This window comes from Myiozetetes cayanensis, unplaced genomic scaffold, assembly GCF_022539395.1.
Source record: "Myiozetetes cayanensis isolate MyiCay16 unplaced genomic scaffold, myiCay2020 scf6-25, whole genome shotgun sequence".
NCBI classification, from domain to species: Eukaryota; Metazoa; Chordata; class Aves; order Passeriformes; family Tyrannidae; genus Myiozetetes; species Myiozetetes cayanensis.
The window spans coordinates 19,288,611-19,306,157 of NW_026087853.1; the positions used below are offsets into that span (position 1 = coordinate 19,288,611).

Sequence of the window (17,547 nt, forward strand, 5' to 3'; positions counted from 1 at the left end):
GTATTGATACTTTAAATTCTATTAACTCCCACTTATCTAGAGGTTGCTTATCTGTTTTCTGTATTATGCAAAATCAGGACAGAGACATACTGAATCTAGATTACATATTCTAAGTTAGGCATTGGAGCTACAAGAGTGCAACTATTTTGCTTCCAGGAGCAATGTGAGACTGCAAACAGTATAATTGCCTTTGCATGGTGAATCGTCTCAGGTAAGAAGATTTGTGGCTTTTTACCTGCTCCATGAAGAGCTGCTGGCTCACTACCACAGCCTTGCAAACAAACACTGAGGTAGACAGCTAGCTTAGGTCTGACACAGTCAGCATGGCCGTATGATCAGAAAGAGCACTGATTCCTGCAGAACCACTTGGGGCTCAGTGCTCTGTGCTCCCCATTCAAGAAGGGTTCCTCTTTACGTTTATCAGGCATCACACTGAAACTAAGACTCCTTGTTGGAAGGTGCCAGCAGGAACTCCAGTATCTGCATGGGAATTGGATCAGTTCCAGCAGGACTTGCAGTCTCTCCCCTAGTGCTGGTAGTCATGGAGCTGTGTTGGCTCCACTAGAAACCTTCAGATGTTTCCTGGATCTCATTTCCCTGTGCACATATTATCAGGGAGATAATATGGGGAGCATGTATATAGTCCTTTCCCATGAATACAGTGCTGACCATAGGGAAGCTGCTTAGTAAGTGACAAAGATACAAATTCATTGGCCCAGAAAGATTTTCATACTCAGTGAACTGTAGAATATTTTCCATTTAAGCCCTTCAAGGTAAGGTAAATTGGTGCTTTATCCCTAGTTTACTGATTGGAAAACTGAGCCACGGAATGATAAAAACATTACCCAATACCACAGGGAAGGGTATCTCTAAAGCCAAGGCAAGGACTTGGGGACTTCTGGCTCTAAGCTCTATGACTGGCTCCTTTCATTTCTGACCATCCTTTCTTACAGTTGCTTTGTTTCAGTCCACAGCATTGAATTCTAATGATTCTGTGCTTTCCAGGGCCTTCAGTGTGCAGGGAGAAGGCTGATGTGGATGTGTGAGCTCCTTCTGTCACTGCACGTCAGCACATCAACCTGGGATTACAGCTGGCACTGTTCTTTCTGCAGGCAATGTGATCAGAAAAGCACAAAGTTGTTGTTCAAGTCTCTGATCCCTCAGGTCAAATGTTTGTTTGCTTATTCTTACTGTGTACACGTGTGTGGATGAGAGAAAGACAGAGACAGAGGGAGAGTCAGTGAGAAAAGAAAGAAAATATATTATAACAACTCTGTTTGACCAGGGGAACTGAAACAGAACTATCCTAGGAGAGAAATATAAATATATTAATGTCTGGAATCTCACTGCACTTGCACTGTCTACCAAGATTCTGTTTAGTCTCCATCTTTCTCTGCACTACATTATACAGGTACATTTTATATACCATCTAATGACTGGATCAATAGTAATTGGTTGAATGGGGCTCTGAGTAATGTAGTCTAGTGGAAGGTGTCCCTGCCCATGGCGGGGGGTTTGGAACTAGATGATCTCTAAGGTCCCTCCCAATCCAAGCCATTAAGATCTTACATCATCAAAGGAGAAATTTATCAGAAATCTTTGGTGATAATGCTTATGCTTGGTACCTGGACTCTCATACAATCATAGACCAGTGAACACAAACAGATGAGAACAGTTCCTAATATCTGAGGATTCAGCAGCTAGGATACACATGCTTATGAGAAGCTGTATATTTTGGCATGGAATTTTTAGCAAGACCAAGCTATCAGGATATACCTGTATCTCTCAGTATCTAATTACTATTTATGGAAAAGTGCGTAGTGATGATTTTAGAAAGAAATGTGCTGGATGTCAAAGAAATATAAGGAAAAAACACAGGGCTTGAATCTGTTGTGCACCATAGTACCTCAGAGACTGGGACTCAAAGGCTTGTTGTAAGTATAAGAATGCAATGCCAGTTTTTAGGGAGTTCCCTCAGCCCAGGGGTTTTACATCAGATACCAAAAGGATGAGAACAACTAGGCAGAAAGATGGATCAGTGCCCTATGGATACTGTATCTTAACATTCTTTAAGTGATCATTCTGACATAGAGCAACCCTAGGACTGAGGAATCTTAAAGCTCATTTCTTCATGAGTTACAGTATATGCCATGCTATCATTGTAAAAGGTTAATAGAACTTTTCATAAGCATTCACTCTGTATTGCAAGAATTTATCTTAAAAAGAATCCTAGTCCATAGGACTCAGCTAAGAGGAAACAACTGAGATTTGAGAATCAAGATCATAAATGGAAAAAGAACAAGAGAAATGGAGAAAAATTACAGATGCCACTAAACTGCCTAGGTTTTGGTTTGTTATGGTTTAAACTTGGCTGAGCAACGTGGTCACAAGACAGCAGAGTAGCTTCTATGAAATTCCAGCTGGAGAAGAAGTGGGAGTATTTCCACATAATCACATCTCTCTGGATAAATTAATGAGGGGAAAAAAGGAAATATTTGCTTTTCAACTGAGTAATATAAATGTAATGACTGTAGACATGATATAAACAAACATATCTCATGTGACCCCATATTTCAGATCACAAACTAAGCATAATAATAGGGCAATTTCTTAAGAATGACATCTTTTGTGGCATATTTTTGTTGTTGCCAAGGTGGGCTAATGTAATTCTCTGGAGCATCAGACACTTGGCTGCTCTCAGGCTCAAGAAGCTTGACTAGATGAAAAGACTCTGGAAGAACAGAAAAGATCCCAGATCCAGGACAACTGGACAGAAGTGTTGTTTTGATGACTAAAGCAAATTTTCTTCTGATATATTTGGTATTCACCTGTAGATTTGACATATTGGACATCTAGTCTGATTCAGGAAGATGTAAGAATGCTGCTACACTAATTCAACTAATAGCATGCAGCAGTATAATGCATATTCTTTTGGACAGCACTGACAAAAAGTTTTCCTCAAATTGTCAGCACTTTCTAGTGGTATTTTCTTTATCCAGGCTATAAACAAGATAAAGCATTTAGGCTAAATTAAAACCAGTATTGCCTCTGTGGCATGTATTTACACATCAGAACAAGCTTTTATGTGAATGTTACTAAGCAGTAATAATGACTGCAACAGTAGAATGCTTCTTATTTCTTCTCCCCTCTTTCACACATCTCAAGGACTATCTGTAGGACCCTGGGTGGAAACGAGATGGTCGTGGCTACTTGCATGAAGATATTATTCTGTGTGTATCTTCCTTTGGTAAACTTCTTTCATTCCTACTGCTGTTAAATGATACTGTCCTGTTTGTTCTGCTTTGTTACCTTACAAGTCTTCGTAAAACCCATGCATTTCTTTCTTTCTTAATGCCAAGCTGACAGAAATTCCAGTGTTTGATAGACTGCCCCACACATGGGTCTTGAGGTACTTGCTGAAGGTAAGCCTGTAGCTCACTCAGACTGAACTGCAGTGTTTTGCAAGAGCCTGGATCAGTTTTGAGAAATAAAACTTCAACATGAGCAATGTGTACTGGAAGCCACAATATAAACCACTTTTTTTTTTTTTTCTTTCCTTTCCTCTGTCCTCAAAGACAGAATTTGTAAGACAAAAAGGCCCTACAGCACTTCCATGAAATTCTTTGAGAATGGGGTAAATTGGAACTGAACCACAGCTTCATTCTTTGTGTAGGAAAGCAAAACATGAAGTACACAAAAGTTAAACTGTGAGCATCGTGGCTACATTTATGTATCTTTTATATAATGCCAGATCCTATCCCATCATCCAGTATGGACACACGTGCATTAATATGGGTGTTGCATAAATTCCACAGTAGGTTTGTTTGGTGGTGACTTAATGTGTGTAGGTTTATATGTCAGTGGATACAGGGGACCAAAACTTGAGTGTTCATATCATGTAGCCATTTTGATCAGTTTTCCAACCTTATAAATATATTATAAATGTTATAGCCCTGCAGTGACAAGCTACAATCAACTCTTGATTTCATCAACTTGTCATGCTTTAATCATCCCTCTTGGCAGATCTTTCAACATATGTCACAGTATTGCCTTCAAAATGTGCTCCTCCAATTCTGTTTTATTAACCCCGTCTTTTTATATGTTTTAGGCTCATCATGAAATGCAGTAAATCTGTCAAAGGCACTTCATATGCTGTCTCCAATTCATGCTGATAGCAACCATCTGAGAGCACATTTAAGTCCCACAAAATGAGTACAATATGAAAAGTCAAACCCTACAAAAACGTATATGACAAGAAGCCTGGGAATCACATTCAGCCCAGAGGTCTAATCAAAATTCAGTGCTCTTGTTCCTTACTCACTGCCCACTCATAAGGGCATTTGAATAGGAAAATATTAAGACCGCAGTGGCATCTGGCAGTACCACAATAAAATCCCTTCAGCTTGCAGATCAAGAAACATGTCTTGTTAATAATTCCAAGTATTCCAGCACAAGATCCATGTGCCTCTTCATGGAGACAACCGGAGTCAGCCAAACTTCTTACTGTTACCTTGGTTTCAGAAGCAGGTTTTCAGAAGTGAGATGATAAGAGCCTTGAGTCCAAGGGAAGTAAAGGATTGATAAAAGGGCACAGGAAGGCAAAATCCAGATTTTTTGAGAGGCTTGAGGAGGGGAAAGAAGAGAGAATGAGATACCAAAATCACTCTGCAAGGGAGAGAGCAAATTTGGGTGCGAGAAACCAGGCTCTACAAAGTACAGAGAACTAGTGGTTTTCTCTAATAAATCTCAGTTACCAAACATTTGGAAATCACTGAAGTAGTACGATATGAGCTGTGCAGGGGTACTGTGCAGGGGCAAGCACAAACTTAGAAAGGAAGAACTTGTTGCAATGACTCAGACATCCCAGGTAGTTCTACTATTAAGTTTGCCTTGTTAATGTCCAGTCAGCATTAGACTTCATATCACTGAGATCAAGAGAACCAATAATCAGAATATTACATATTATTTACAATGTCAGCATAGATTTCAGCCGAATAAAGGACATGTAGTCTTCTCTTAATTTTCCCAATGATATTGCTATTAGATCATCTAAAGTTGTCTTCTCCATCTTGTCTAATGCATTACAAATCAAATAAAGCAAAGTTGGGAGAAGTAATATCCCATTGCTAACAGTTTAAAAATACAGACAAACTTTAAGAAACACAAGACCTTTAAAAATTACAGAGGGAGAAAACTAAAATGTTACTGATGAAAAAAATCAAGAATAATTTATGTATCGAGAAATGAGGCTGCATTTTTCAAGTGTATTGGACTGACTCATAAAGACAATTCATCTTCAGTAATTCTGCCTTGGGTATAATTGAAGACTCTAGAGGCATCACATACTATTTGTCCATAATTAAGGCACTCGTGTTTCCTAGAAGATTAGTGTTAGCTCTGTTCCACAAACAGAAGGGTTAAGTTACCCTCATTTGATTGGTCAACAGGTAGCAAAACACAGATCAGAGAGAAGCTGGCTCACTCCCCTGCATCACTCTTGGGAAATCTAATGTCTCCCCATTCCCAGCATAAAGCCAGTGAGATGAACCTAAGCCAGCATGCACAAAGAATCTGAATGCAACCTTGTGAGACCCTCTGCTTCAAGGACAAGATGGGGATAATATATAAAAATCATCAGTCATGGGTGGGAGCTGTTTCTTACAGCTCCCCTTTATGCTTTCATCAAACAAATCCCTGCTAAATTTTGTCTTTAACAACTGCAACAACAACTGCAATATCAGAGGAAATTCCTCATCATAACAAGCCCTTGTGTGCTTTGTGTAATTCCTTTACAAATAACCTTGAGCCTTCTGTATGTCCTCTTAATATCTCAGGAGAGGATCTCACTTTCTCCTCCTCTCTTCCTCTCCTGCCTGTCTCCCCCTCCCCCCCTCCAATTATCTCTTGCTGTCTTCTGGGTGGTTATGTTTAATCTCAGGATTAGGCAGAAGCCTGCAGTTTACCTTGAACAGCTTATCAGCTTCCAAGAGACATTTACAGGGAGAGAAAGACTCCAGTTTTGATAGCAGTAATTGTATTTAGCTTGTAAGATACAAGGCTATTTATCTCACGGCTCTGAAATCACAGAAGGAGAGAAAGAAAATGTTGTTGATAAAAACTAAATAAAACCAAAAAGACTGGAGAAAAGAGGAAGAGGAAGAGAAGAGGTAAAAAGAGGAAAAAAGACCCTCCTCAGAGTCCCTCTAGTAGAAGGATGAGGTTGGAAATCATTAATCAAAAAGACCATGCCACTTGTTTGATGAGACTTAAAATATCCAGAGAAAGGTGATAAATGGCTTGAGTAGAACAAGAAATGACCTGTTTCAAAGCAGACTACCAAGTTCCATAGTCCCAGTACTCCTTCAGTTTGCTAGAAAACTTATTGAAAGAAGTAAGTAGGAACTCAGCCAATTTTCTTCCATGAAGACATGGAAGACATGAAGTGCCTGGTACAAATCAAGCTACTTCAGAACTTTCCACCAAGTAAATGAAAAAATAGATTGTAGCAAGGGAGAGCTGATGCCTTTCACATTTTAGAAAGGTAGGAGAATCTAAACCACTACCACTTTAACCTGTGTTTCTAGAAAGTATAATATTTCAGACAAAGACTGTCTCACATAGACTCCCAAAGATGTAGTTCAAATTGGATTGCTTTCAAATGAAATTAAACCAGAAGATATGCCCCAAGTGTCCAGTGACATCCAGTCCTTGGCACTGGAACTATTCTGAAGGAAAACCTCAGCACAGATATCAGGGTCTCAGATTCAATTTTTTGATTTATAGGTGTGCACTTATCTGACCACACTACAAGCCAGAGCAGTCAGTTCTGCTGTCAAAAGCTAACAGTCCAGCTTTTCCAGAAATCCAACTTTCTCTCAGAAAAGTACTTGAGAGAGCAAATGAAGTAGGGGCATAGAAGATGAATTATTTTTTCTTTCATTCAGTAGCAAAAGAAATGCAAATTAATGTAATTTTAAAGGGCAGAGACTACTACAAGAAGGCTGAGAGATCACTCAAGAGAATGATAAAGGGGAAAAATATAAAATATGTAGTGTGTGGATGAACTAATGAATCCAGATAAGAATCCAGTTGTTTAATGCTGTCTTATTTCTTATTTTTAAAATGCATTAAAAAAATACAGGCTACAGCTGTCTTGCTAAATCATGCACCTCTTTAAATGACAACTCCTTCCTGCCTCTTGCCTTCCTTCCTTTAATCTTCTCCTTTAAAACATTACTCCAATTAGACTTTATTTTGGTATCACGGATACTCTTACTCTACAGCTTCTCTTCAACTAGTTTGGGGGTTTTTTTCTGCTGTAGAAAATGTAGCCAGTGCATGGATGAATGAACAGGAATATCAGGCTTGTTTTGACTCACACTACAAATCTGGCAACACACAAAGTATTTTTTTGCAAGAAAAGTGAGTGAACAGAGAAAAAAAATCTCATGTCTAAGAACTAATGAAAATTTAGGGATTGAAACATCCCAGTTTTCTGTGAAGACAGATTTATTTTTAACTATTCTGAAAATTTCTCTAATTGCCTAAAATTTGATAGGTTTATTCTAATTGAAACAAAACCATGTCAGATTCTTCCTCCTCCTAAACTCTTCATCCAAAATGACTCCAATTTCGTCACTAAAAATATTTATTTAGATATAGAGAAGGCTCTCACCAAGACCATAAAAGCAAGAAAATAACAGTGTCCAAGCCCAGCCTGTGTTCTGGGATATACACAAAAGGATGAAAGCTTGTGAGACAACAGAAGAGAAGTAGTCATGGCACCTGTACCTTAGAGCATAGCAAGAGATTTATACCCTGACTGAGAAACACATTGTGGTGACCAACTTAATGAATCAAGCATCACGAAGTTAGATATCAGTACTGCCTATGGAAAAAGTTGTCTCCTTATTGTGTTCTTGAGAGAGAGCAGAAAGGGAGAAAGTAATGCAAATAAATCATAAACAGCTCAATGGTTTTGGCTGAACCATGACAGATGAATTGCAGATAGCAGCCTCAGTACTAATGCTACTATTTGCCATGTCCCAGTTCTCAGGAACTTTGTCTTAGATACCTGTACTGGGCCACTGTTCAGTCTTACTGTCCAGTAAGAGAAACTCCAGCAGCATTGCAATGACACTAATGATGAGAGATCATCTGTAATGATTTGGATTGTTTCAGTTGCAAAGTTTAGCCAACCCTAGCTCCAAACTAATTCCCTCTTTTACCATTTCTCTCTATCCCTTGTCCTCACAAGAAAGCATAAAGCTCGTGTTGCAGGTCGCTGAAATGCAACTGGATGCTATATTAACCAAAACATTAGTGCCTAAATTGTAAGTCTGTCGCTATTTCATTTTCTTTAACTTCCTTGTCTTTTTTGTTTAAGTTTCAAAAATACAGCTTTGGACAATTTGGTCCCATTGGGCTAGTTTCAGTTAATTTCAACTTAACTGAAGACTATGTTTTAAGAAAAGCCAATATTCTCTGACTTTGCTCATTTAATGAATATCCAACTTTTATTTGTGCTTTTCATTGAACAAGTAATTATGAGTCGAATGTATAATCCTTGTACAAGTAATAAAACTCAGAGAGGAGCGTGGAAATGCCATTCATAATGCAGCCCTGCATCCTAAAGATTGTACCACATGTGACGACAAGGAAGATACATTAGCTAGTTTATAAAATTTGCAAGCATTAGGCTGCAGCACTGTGTGGAAAACCAAGTGCACATGAAATTGTTCATTTTACAGACAACACAGTGTGTCCAAGTATGTATGTGCTACAAATACAACATTTTTTAGACAGTACAAATAAGTGTGTTTCCAGAATTGACCTGCTCCTATGCAAAATGTACAGGATTCCTCATCTACTACTACACAAGTCTGACACGAATCGCAGTTTCAGCAGTCTCCAGTTGAAACACACTGGATTAGCCTGGGTCCATCCAGCCACAAAGTGTTTTACAGAACTGAATTTCTACTGAACACAGGTTTGGTCTTGCACTCAGTACAAGAAACTATAATACAAATTTGGTCTGTGAAAGACAAGAAATAATTAATTTCAAAAGTTACTGCTTAGTCCTTTTTTTAAATCATTAACTGTACAGAAAACGGGATTAATAGGGATTGGTTTCCTGTAGTTATTGGCTCCTTGAATCTTTTCCTGAATCTGAGGCATTCCTAATGCTGCTGTATTTTATGGATATTCTGGTATTTAATATGAATGGAGATCAACCCACAGTCCTTTCCTCTGGAAGACCTGGAACACTGTCCTTCTCCCTTGTTTTTTGTTTGTTTGTTTGTTTGTTTCCTTTTTTCCATAGCCATGTGGGATCTTTACTTTTTTTGACTTTTGCCCCTTTTTAAATTCAGCTAAAATATTGGTTTGAAATAAATGGGAAAAAATAAGGGAGAAACCTGCAGACACACACAGTATGATCCCATAAGCCTTATTTTCACAGAAAGAGGCTGAAAAATTCATCATCTACAAACAGACAGAAATTGAAATACATGCGCAGAAAGGAAAAGGTGTCTGGAAGATAAAGGTGTCCTTTCTTCTCAGGGTACAACTGCATACACTCAATGCTAGCCCAGAACATGAGATTAATGATGATTCCATAAAACCATAAATCTTCTAATGAAAACACAGAAATATCTTTATCCAAGGCAGAAGCAGAAAGTACTGAGGTAGTCTTTGAGTGTGATTTATTTTCCCTTTTTAAAAAAAACCAAAAAAATCTCTAAAGCATTGAGTTGAATATTTTGTTTCTTTACACGAGGGACTTACTACAGTAAGTACTGTAAGAAGAAACTTTATTCATAGGGTTCTTAGTGACTATAATTGGCTGCCAACTGGATTGGAGGAATTCTACAAAATAATTGATGACACAAGCAGAAGAAAGATTCTCAGTTGGGCCTTTCCTAGCCCACTTTCCTCTCTAACCAATAGATAGCAGAACTAGAATCTAACTCAGCATGTCTGTCATGGCATTATTAAAAAAGATTTTTGTTCACAGAAAAAAGGTTAATAATTGAAGTTAATACACTTCACCAAAACACTGATAAAGGGCCCTGTTAAATATGCAGTAGAGAGCATCATAGCATAGATTCCTCACATTAGGAAACTTTCCTGTGCACTTTCTGAGGGAGTGGAAGAGATTAAATCATCCTCTTAGAGTAATTCTTTAGTGTAACATCACGTAAATTAGTATATAACATCAAGTTAGGGTATTTCCTGTAATTTGAGTTTGCTTCTTTTGAACAACTCCTAATCAACTAGTTAGTTAGTGAGTTAGTACTGTACAACCTTGAAAAGAAGAACTGAAAGTTGCTTAGACTTTATACTGGAAACCAACAAGATCACGGCTTGAATTTAGGCAAAAACATGTGAATAAGAAGAATGTGGTTAACACTGGAATTCTTTCCTTATACCCATTCTGCCTTTTGTAACCACACACATCATCATAGCTCAGCCATCTTATGCACTGTCAGCATCATATACAACAATCTGTTTTTCACTTGGAGTGATTTTGACCTTTTAGCATAGTGACACAAAGTATCATGAGGTTGTGATTTGCCAGTGTTGGGATAAAACACGCGACCTCAAGAGTCTCAAGAGTGTCTCAAGAGCCAGTTGTTCACTATTTCTGGTGGATTTAGAATTATAATTTCCAGAGATAATGAATTGTTCCACTGCATTTTGACTTAAAGTTAACTAAGAGTTGTCAGTTTTGGTTAGATGGTTAGATGTTGACTTTTGTATTTGGAAACCTAAAAGAAAAAGTGAAATTCAGATGATGAAAAATTAGGAGGCAAGCATAAGGTCTGATCAAATACTTGCTTAATCTTCAACATTCCTTACATTTCAACTCCATATCTATAAACATAGTATCGGGATGCCACTAGTCACCTCTCCTTCTTGTAAGGTGTGTGCAAAACTTTTCTCCCATAAATATTTAGAAAATATCACAAGTAGCAAAACTAAGTTTGTTGTTGTATGAGTTTGTAACCATGCAGAATCAGGATTCACTTAGAGGCCTCTGAAATAGTATGATCTATGTGCATCATACCACACAGTTGGCAGGCTTATTCTTCTGGTGTAAAGCACCACTAATTTGTTTTCCAAGAGACAGAATATGCACCACCAGGCTGGTCAATTTATTTTAGAGATGAAATAATAAAGATTTATATAGCAACCAGTTGTTATTAAACATTAGTTTATAGATACAGATACACTTATAGAGAAAAAATAAAAATAAAAAAAAATGTACCTGTGGGGTAGTGTTCATTCACTGGCCAGCTGTCAACCTGAAGTGTGGCATTGCCACCATTCCTGGTAAAGCGTACTACGTGGTATTTGCCATCATTTACAGGTGTGCTTTCCTCTTTAATAGAGATATCCACTGTGCCAATATTGAAGACTACACCAATCTTGCCTTGCTCCTAAAATAAAAGAAAAAAAAGAAACAAATGTTTTTAAATTGTTGGCAATTAGGAGCATGTTCTTTGCCTATAAATCTCTAATGGGCAATTATACCGGTAGATGGCACTGAAGAATACACAGAAGCATCATTTTGAGCTTTGTCAGGACGCATTTCATTGGCTCTGCTTCAATATAAACACTGTGTTTCACACTCTACAGCATTCAGCTGAAGACAGTGACTCATTTGTTCCCGTAAAACATCACAGAAGACAGGTGAGAAATAAGGCAACTAAAATCAGGAGATGTGGATAAATAGTTATTTGAGCAACATCTCTACTGATTATTACTAGTCACTTGTTATCTGAAATATAGCCACAGGCAGCCTGTATCCCACCAACTGTTTTGTTCTGTTATTCTGCTTGGGAAACAAACAGCCCTCACCCCAAAACAAATAACTGTGAGATCCAGCAGGCAGAATGCAGTTAGAAGATGAATGGAATTAGAAGGGAGAAAAGTTTAATTAGCTGACTTTGACAACCTGAGGGAACCTAATTGCTAAAATATCTGAAAGACAGAAGCAGCCAGTCTTTTGCTTTTCTACATCACACACCAAGCAGTGCCTAATCAATAACACAGCTTACATAGTGTTTTCCCAAAACTTTCCATCAGGTACTGACTGAAAGAGAAGAGAAGGCAAAGCCTGTTGTACTAGCCATAACACTTCCTCTGACAGTTTCCCTCATGTCGTTCAAGTAACAACCATATTCAGTTACCTTAGACTGTAAAATACATGCCCAGAACATCTTCACATTAGATATCCGCATTTAACACTACTGATTTAAACATTGCCAGAAATTCTCGCCACTGTACAATATAGAGTTAGTTGGAGTGCATCTTCAAACACTCAACAAGGAGAGGCACAGTATGCTGGTGTCAACAATTAGGAAGGTATATTAGTTGTACCGCACAGATCCAAAACTGTTGCAGAAAGGCAAAAGTAACATGCATCACATAGGAAGCCAGTGCATTTACTAGCCATCAATACTATAAAATTGGCAAAGCTCTGCTGACAGTCTTAATAGAAAAAGCAAGGAAGAAACAACAACAGAGAGTAGATGGCCATGTTGTATGCAAATATACCTTCTTAGAGAAAAACCTGACATATACTAAAGGGGTGTGAGACAGTTCTGTTATTGTTACTACCTTATATATATGCTTGGTGGGCACAGGACTCCATCCTTCAGGGCTGTTACCCTAACTTTACTACACTCACACTATCAAATCTCAGCAATAAGAAAGAAACCTCTCCTCTTGTACTTGAGGGCCATCTCGGATTCCTCTCCTGGATTTACTCCTGTCTCCTGGTATCTAAATGCCTTTTTCTTAAAATGGCCATATGTATTTCAGTTTCTCAGAGAAGCCCTTTCTGATTCCTGCTTTACGTTCCATTTCAAAGTTTACTCATACCAAAATACACATCACAACTTCCTTGTATCTTCAATACACTTCTTTTTTTGACATTTGTTCTCCTTATTCCAAATCCCTTGGTATCAAACGACAACACTGTTATTAGGAAAGGAAAGAAAACAGTTCTGTAGCTGAAGAGCTAATGTAATGAATTGTAGTTCAATTACTGGCACTGCAACTGTAAGCATCTTGGTTTTCCTCTCACCACAATGGTAAATTTTAGACTCTGCTAAATGTAAGCAAGATAGGAACAGTTTCATGTACTGCATGAAACACGCAGTTTCAAGTGCTGTTATGCTTCATTCGGATGGACTTCAAGACATCAGTATTATCTTTATTTTTACGCTGGAACATGAGGTAAGTGGATTGCTGCTCCCAGGAGATGCATGAACTCAGATGCCATTTGAAAACAACCAACCTTTCTTCTCTAACGCTACCCCAAAAATATGAGAGGTTTCAGTGAACAGAGATTTATTTCAGGTAAAAGCATTGCTGGCACAGATTACCACTTCTTTGATATGTGAAGTAAGTGATCTCTGAACACTGTTTTAGTGAATCTTTTGCTGGCAAGCATATAATTATCTTTACCTGCATAGCAATTAGCAAAGAACAAGTGATTAATTTTTCCTCGAAGACTCAAATACTGTCTACTGACCAGGTAACCTGGATACTGATACTGTGGTTTTGCAAGGTGCTGCCCTGTCATCAACCTCCCGGACAACCTCTGATACAGCTTTTTCAATCACCATCAATACATCAAACTTCTTTTGAAAATGGTGGCTGCTCTGAGAAGAGTTCACCTTCGTCAAGGCATAGCGTGAGCAGGTAAGATGAAGAGCTGCACCTTGTCTAATGGAAAAGATCACCACCACCACCAAAGAGGAAGGGATTTAGAAGGGATTTAGAGGTTCAATTCAGCAGAGTGAATTGAACCCTACGGGCTTAATGAGGCAAAGATTTCCCCACTTGCAAGTGGGGAAGAAGATGATGGGAAGCTCAACTAATCTCTCCCACAGAACAAGAAAATGTTTCTGATCTCTCCTAAGAGGGAAAGGAGATAAAGCCTTTCACCATTGCCTTTCCTGGGGCTTGAAGGAAAAGACCCATTTATTGGGCTAAGAATAAGAGAGTAAACTGGGAAAGGGATAAGATTCAGGAAGCAAAGGATTGTAAACTGCCAGTGGCCTTTAGCCTGATGGAGAGAGGAGTGAAATGAACAAACTGATGCTGCCTTCATCCCGAGAACATTGCCAGCCTCTCCCAGAGCCAAGAGAATATAACCCTTCTAAAAGTAGTGTAACACTTTGTTGCAACTAAGAAATGCAAACATTTGCCTAAAAAAAAAAACAAACAAAAAAACCAAACAAAAAATCCCATGGGCCTGATGGAAGACCTACTCTAGATCTCTTCAGACCACCCCTGGGCAGAGATCCTTGTGACTCTTTAACAAAAATTTTGCAGAAGCACAACTTTTAATATTCTTATTTGGACTGAGTAGAATCTTGTAATGAAAATAGTTTTATTCCAATTACTTGAATAAAATACAATATAACACAATATGCAGAAAGTAGGGCTATTGAAGCCAAACTGCACACACAGACTTCAAGATACAGTTTATTCATGGTATTTTATATCTCCAGGGCACCAGACACTATGAAAAAACAACAATTAGTTTATGGATTCCTGGCAGTGAAAAAAAAAAAAAGGTAATGTAAAGCACAAAGAAAATTCTACAGTAAAGAACAGTGACCATGGACACAGGGGGAAAATCCAGGATTTATTTTCAATATCTCTTCTATTCTATTTTCCTACACTACAACAACTCATTAAAAGCAGCTTTTACCAAGACCTACCTTCCTTCTAAATCTCGAAGACAAGCTTTACTATTAAACTTTAACACTTCATGATGGACATGACCTTTCATTCTTTTCCACACACATTCAGCTACAATACAAAGGTACTGACTAAACCAGTAAGTATGTGACAAAGTTTACTTTAGAGCGACCACTTTAAACTTTATTTTGTAGTTACAGAAAAGAAAATCCTAACCATACAGCAAGGAAAAAGGTGACTGCAGAGCCACACACAGTATACAAGTTACATGGTCCAAAAGGGCTCAAGAGAATTTTAACATTTAAGTGCAGATTTTTTTCATCTCTGTATTGGTATTTACTGGGCTGCCCCAAAAAAACTTTCCATGAAAAGTCAATCATTAATTAATGTTTTTGAAATCTCCAAGTGACATCAAGTGCTGGCACTATATCTTGGAAAACTGAGAACCATTTTATTTATAAAAAATGAAGTGAGCTCAGAATTCAGTCTGTATTTTACTTTTCTCTATTTAAGGCTACTGAGCCAAACAGGATTTTTAAATTTCTCAAGAATTTGCCTTGTGCTGATTTGTCCCATAAAATTGCTGCCCTCAAAAGCCACATTACTGTTCTGTGGCTTACAGTCTTTCTGAAGACAATCTTCTGCCATGATGTCTCTAAGACTTCAGACAAGTAATTATGATCATATAATGGAATGATTGTAGATAAATTATGAGAATAAAAAAAACCAAAGTGCTTAAAAAAAAATTTGTACAAGGCCTCCCCTTGATCTCTCTATTCTACTCAGGCTCCTGGCAACAGTTTGTTGTTATATGCATTGTTATCAAACATTTTGAACATTATTAAATGATACAGGACCTAATCTACAGGATCAGGAAATCTGCAATTTATTGCTTGCCCTTAAGCATTATTTCACTTTGGGCAACTTCTTTTTTCACATTTTTTGTTAAACAGACTCTTCACCTGTCACAGAGGGGTGATAGTCACCTATCTTTCCAAGCTCTACAAACCCTGCAAATCCAGATATATTTTACTTAAACATTGGTGATATCCTCACAATCCCAACCTGTCAGACCTGAGAGCAACTACAATTCAAGAGAAGCAGGTTCTAAGCTTTTCTCCGTTTCTACTTTCAACTCCTCCAAAATCAACTCCTTTCCTCTGAAGGGACTTCAGGAACATTTCTGAGGTTCGATATTTTTGCAGGTATGTTTTTTCTTTTGTTTCCACCCATTCAAAGAGAACTAGAGCCTGTCTGCATGCAAATTGTCAGGCCTTTGCTTTCTCCATGCTGTGCCTTTACATTCTGAAGGGCTCTGTCTTTCTGTAGGAGATCAAGTAGAAAGAAAATAAAATGGGATTGGCAGTGGTTTTGTAAGATGAGCAGTTGAAGTGTGTTAGAGAGGACACATACATGAACAGCCACATGCACTCTGCTCTGAAAAGGGCTTTACCATTAAGTTTTCTTTTTCTTAATCTAAGATTCAAATAATCCACAATGAAAGTATATGTTTGTTCCCTGTATGGAGAGAGTATTTCATTTCAAAAACTGAGAAAAAGAACTCTGGGCATTAGGACAAATCCTACTCCCAGCTGCATCAATTTGAATCAATAGCTATTCTGTTGAAGAAACTCAATTCCTACTGATGCAAGTGAAAGCAGAGTTTATCCCCATATCTTTATATTGTTTTGCTTATTTTTCTGGAGATAAATGTAAAATTAAAAATAAAGCATTTATAAAACATATCTGAAACCTGACTAGAATCCTGGGGTAACTATATTTTCTCACACTCATTTTAATTCATTATTTTTTAATAGTCATTACTGCACAGACTGCCTCCTCCTCCCATCCTGGCTGGTTCCAATATGGCTAGACATCAGCCCAAACCTGGCAGACAATACTCCTAGTTACTCCTTCCTGCAGATCACTGCTGATTTTACTGCTCTCACTTGAAAGTGATACAAGTTCTTTTAGTAATATAAGCAATTTCACACTGTAGGAAGGTTCTGTAAACTTTTCTTCCCCACAAATGCCACATGAGTACACTTCAACTAGGCTACCCTCTCAATTCAGGAAAATTGCTTTGTTTTCTTACAAACCCAAGCACTACTCTTCCCAGAATGACTTCTTTCTACTTAGGCTACTCACAGTTACAGTCTATGTATTTAAAAAGAGATTGAACTTCCATTTCTCCCTCTTTGGAATTGTTTTCACTTTATTCTTTAAGACTTTACTTGCTTGATTTCCTTTGGGGTTTTGTTTGCCTGGTTGTTTTTAATTTTTTGCTTTGCCTTAAACTTGGTTCTGAATGTTAGTCCAGCTGAAGGATCACTCACTTTTGGTGGTTTAGGGGACTTAGCACAACAGTGCTAAAGGTAGCAAGGTATCCAGGGGAGTCGAAGGTATAGATGTATATTCCACAGAGGATATTCATTGATTACTACAACATCAAATCACTTCCTGTGAACTCTCACTGTAAACAATAACTCAGAAAGTTCTTTGCTGATTACAATCACAGAATATGCTGGTCCACAGGGATCATCAAGTCCAACTCTTAGTCCTGCACAGGACCATCCCCAAGAATCACACCATGTGCCTGAGAGTATCATCCAAATGCTTCTTGAACTCTGGCAGGCTTGGTGCTGTGACCACTTCCCTGGGGAGCCTGTTCCAGTGCCCAACCACCCTCTGGGTGAAGAACCTTTTTCTAATATCCAACCTAAACTTCCCATGACACAACTTCAGGCCATTCCCTTGGGTTCTGTCACTGGTCACCACAGAGAAGAGATCAGTGACTGCCCCTCCTCTTCCCCTCACAAGAAAGTT

The 17,547-nt window shown here is 38.2% G+C and overlaps 1 protein-coding gene across 15 annotated transcripts in view; it reads right to left on the reverse strand.

Moving 5' to 3' along the window:
• The window catches only part of NRXN3 (neurexin 3), a 996,573-nt gene that overhangs the window by 126,032 nt on the left and 852,994 nt on the right, over nucleotides 1–17,547 (reverse strand). For all 15 annotated transcript variants that reach the window (XM_050335880.1, XM_050335881.1, XM_050335870.1 and 12 more), the window contains one exon: nucleotides 11,270–11,441. In XM_050335880.1, coding sequence (XP_050191837.1) covers nucleotides 11,270–11,441 — 172 coding nt within the window. The remainder of the gene's footprint in view (nucleotides 1–11,269; nucleotides 11,442–17,547) is intronic.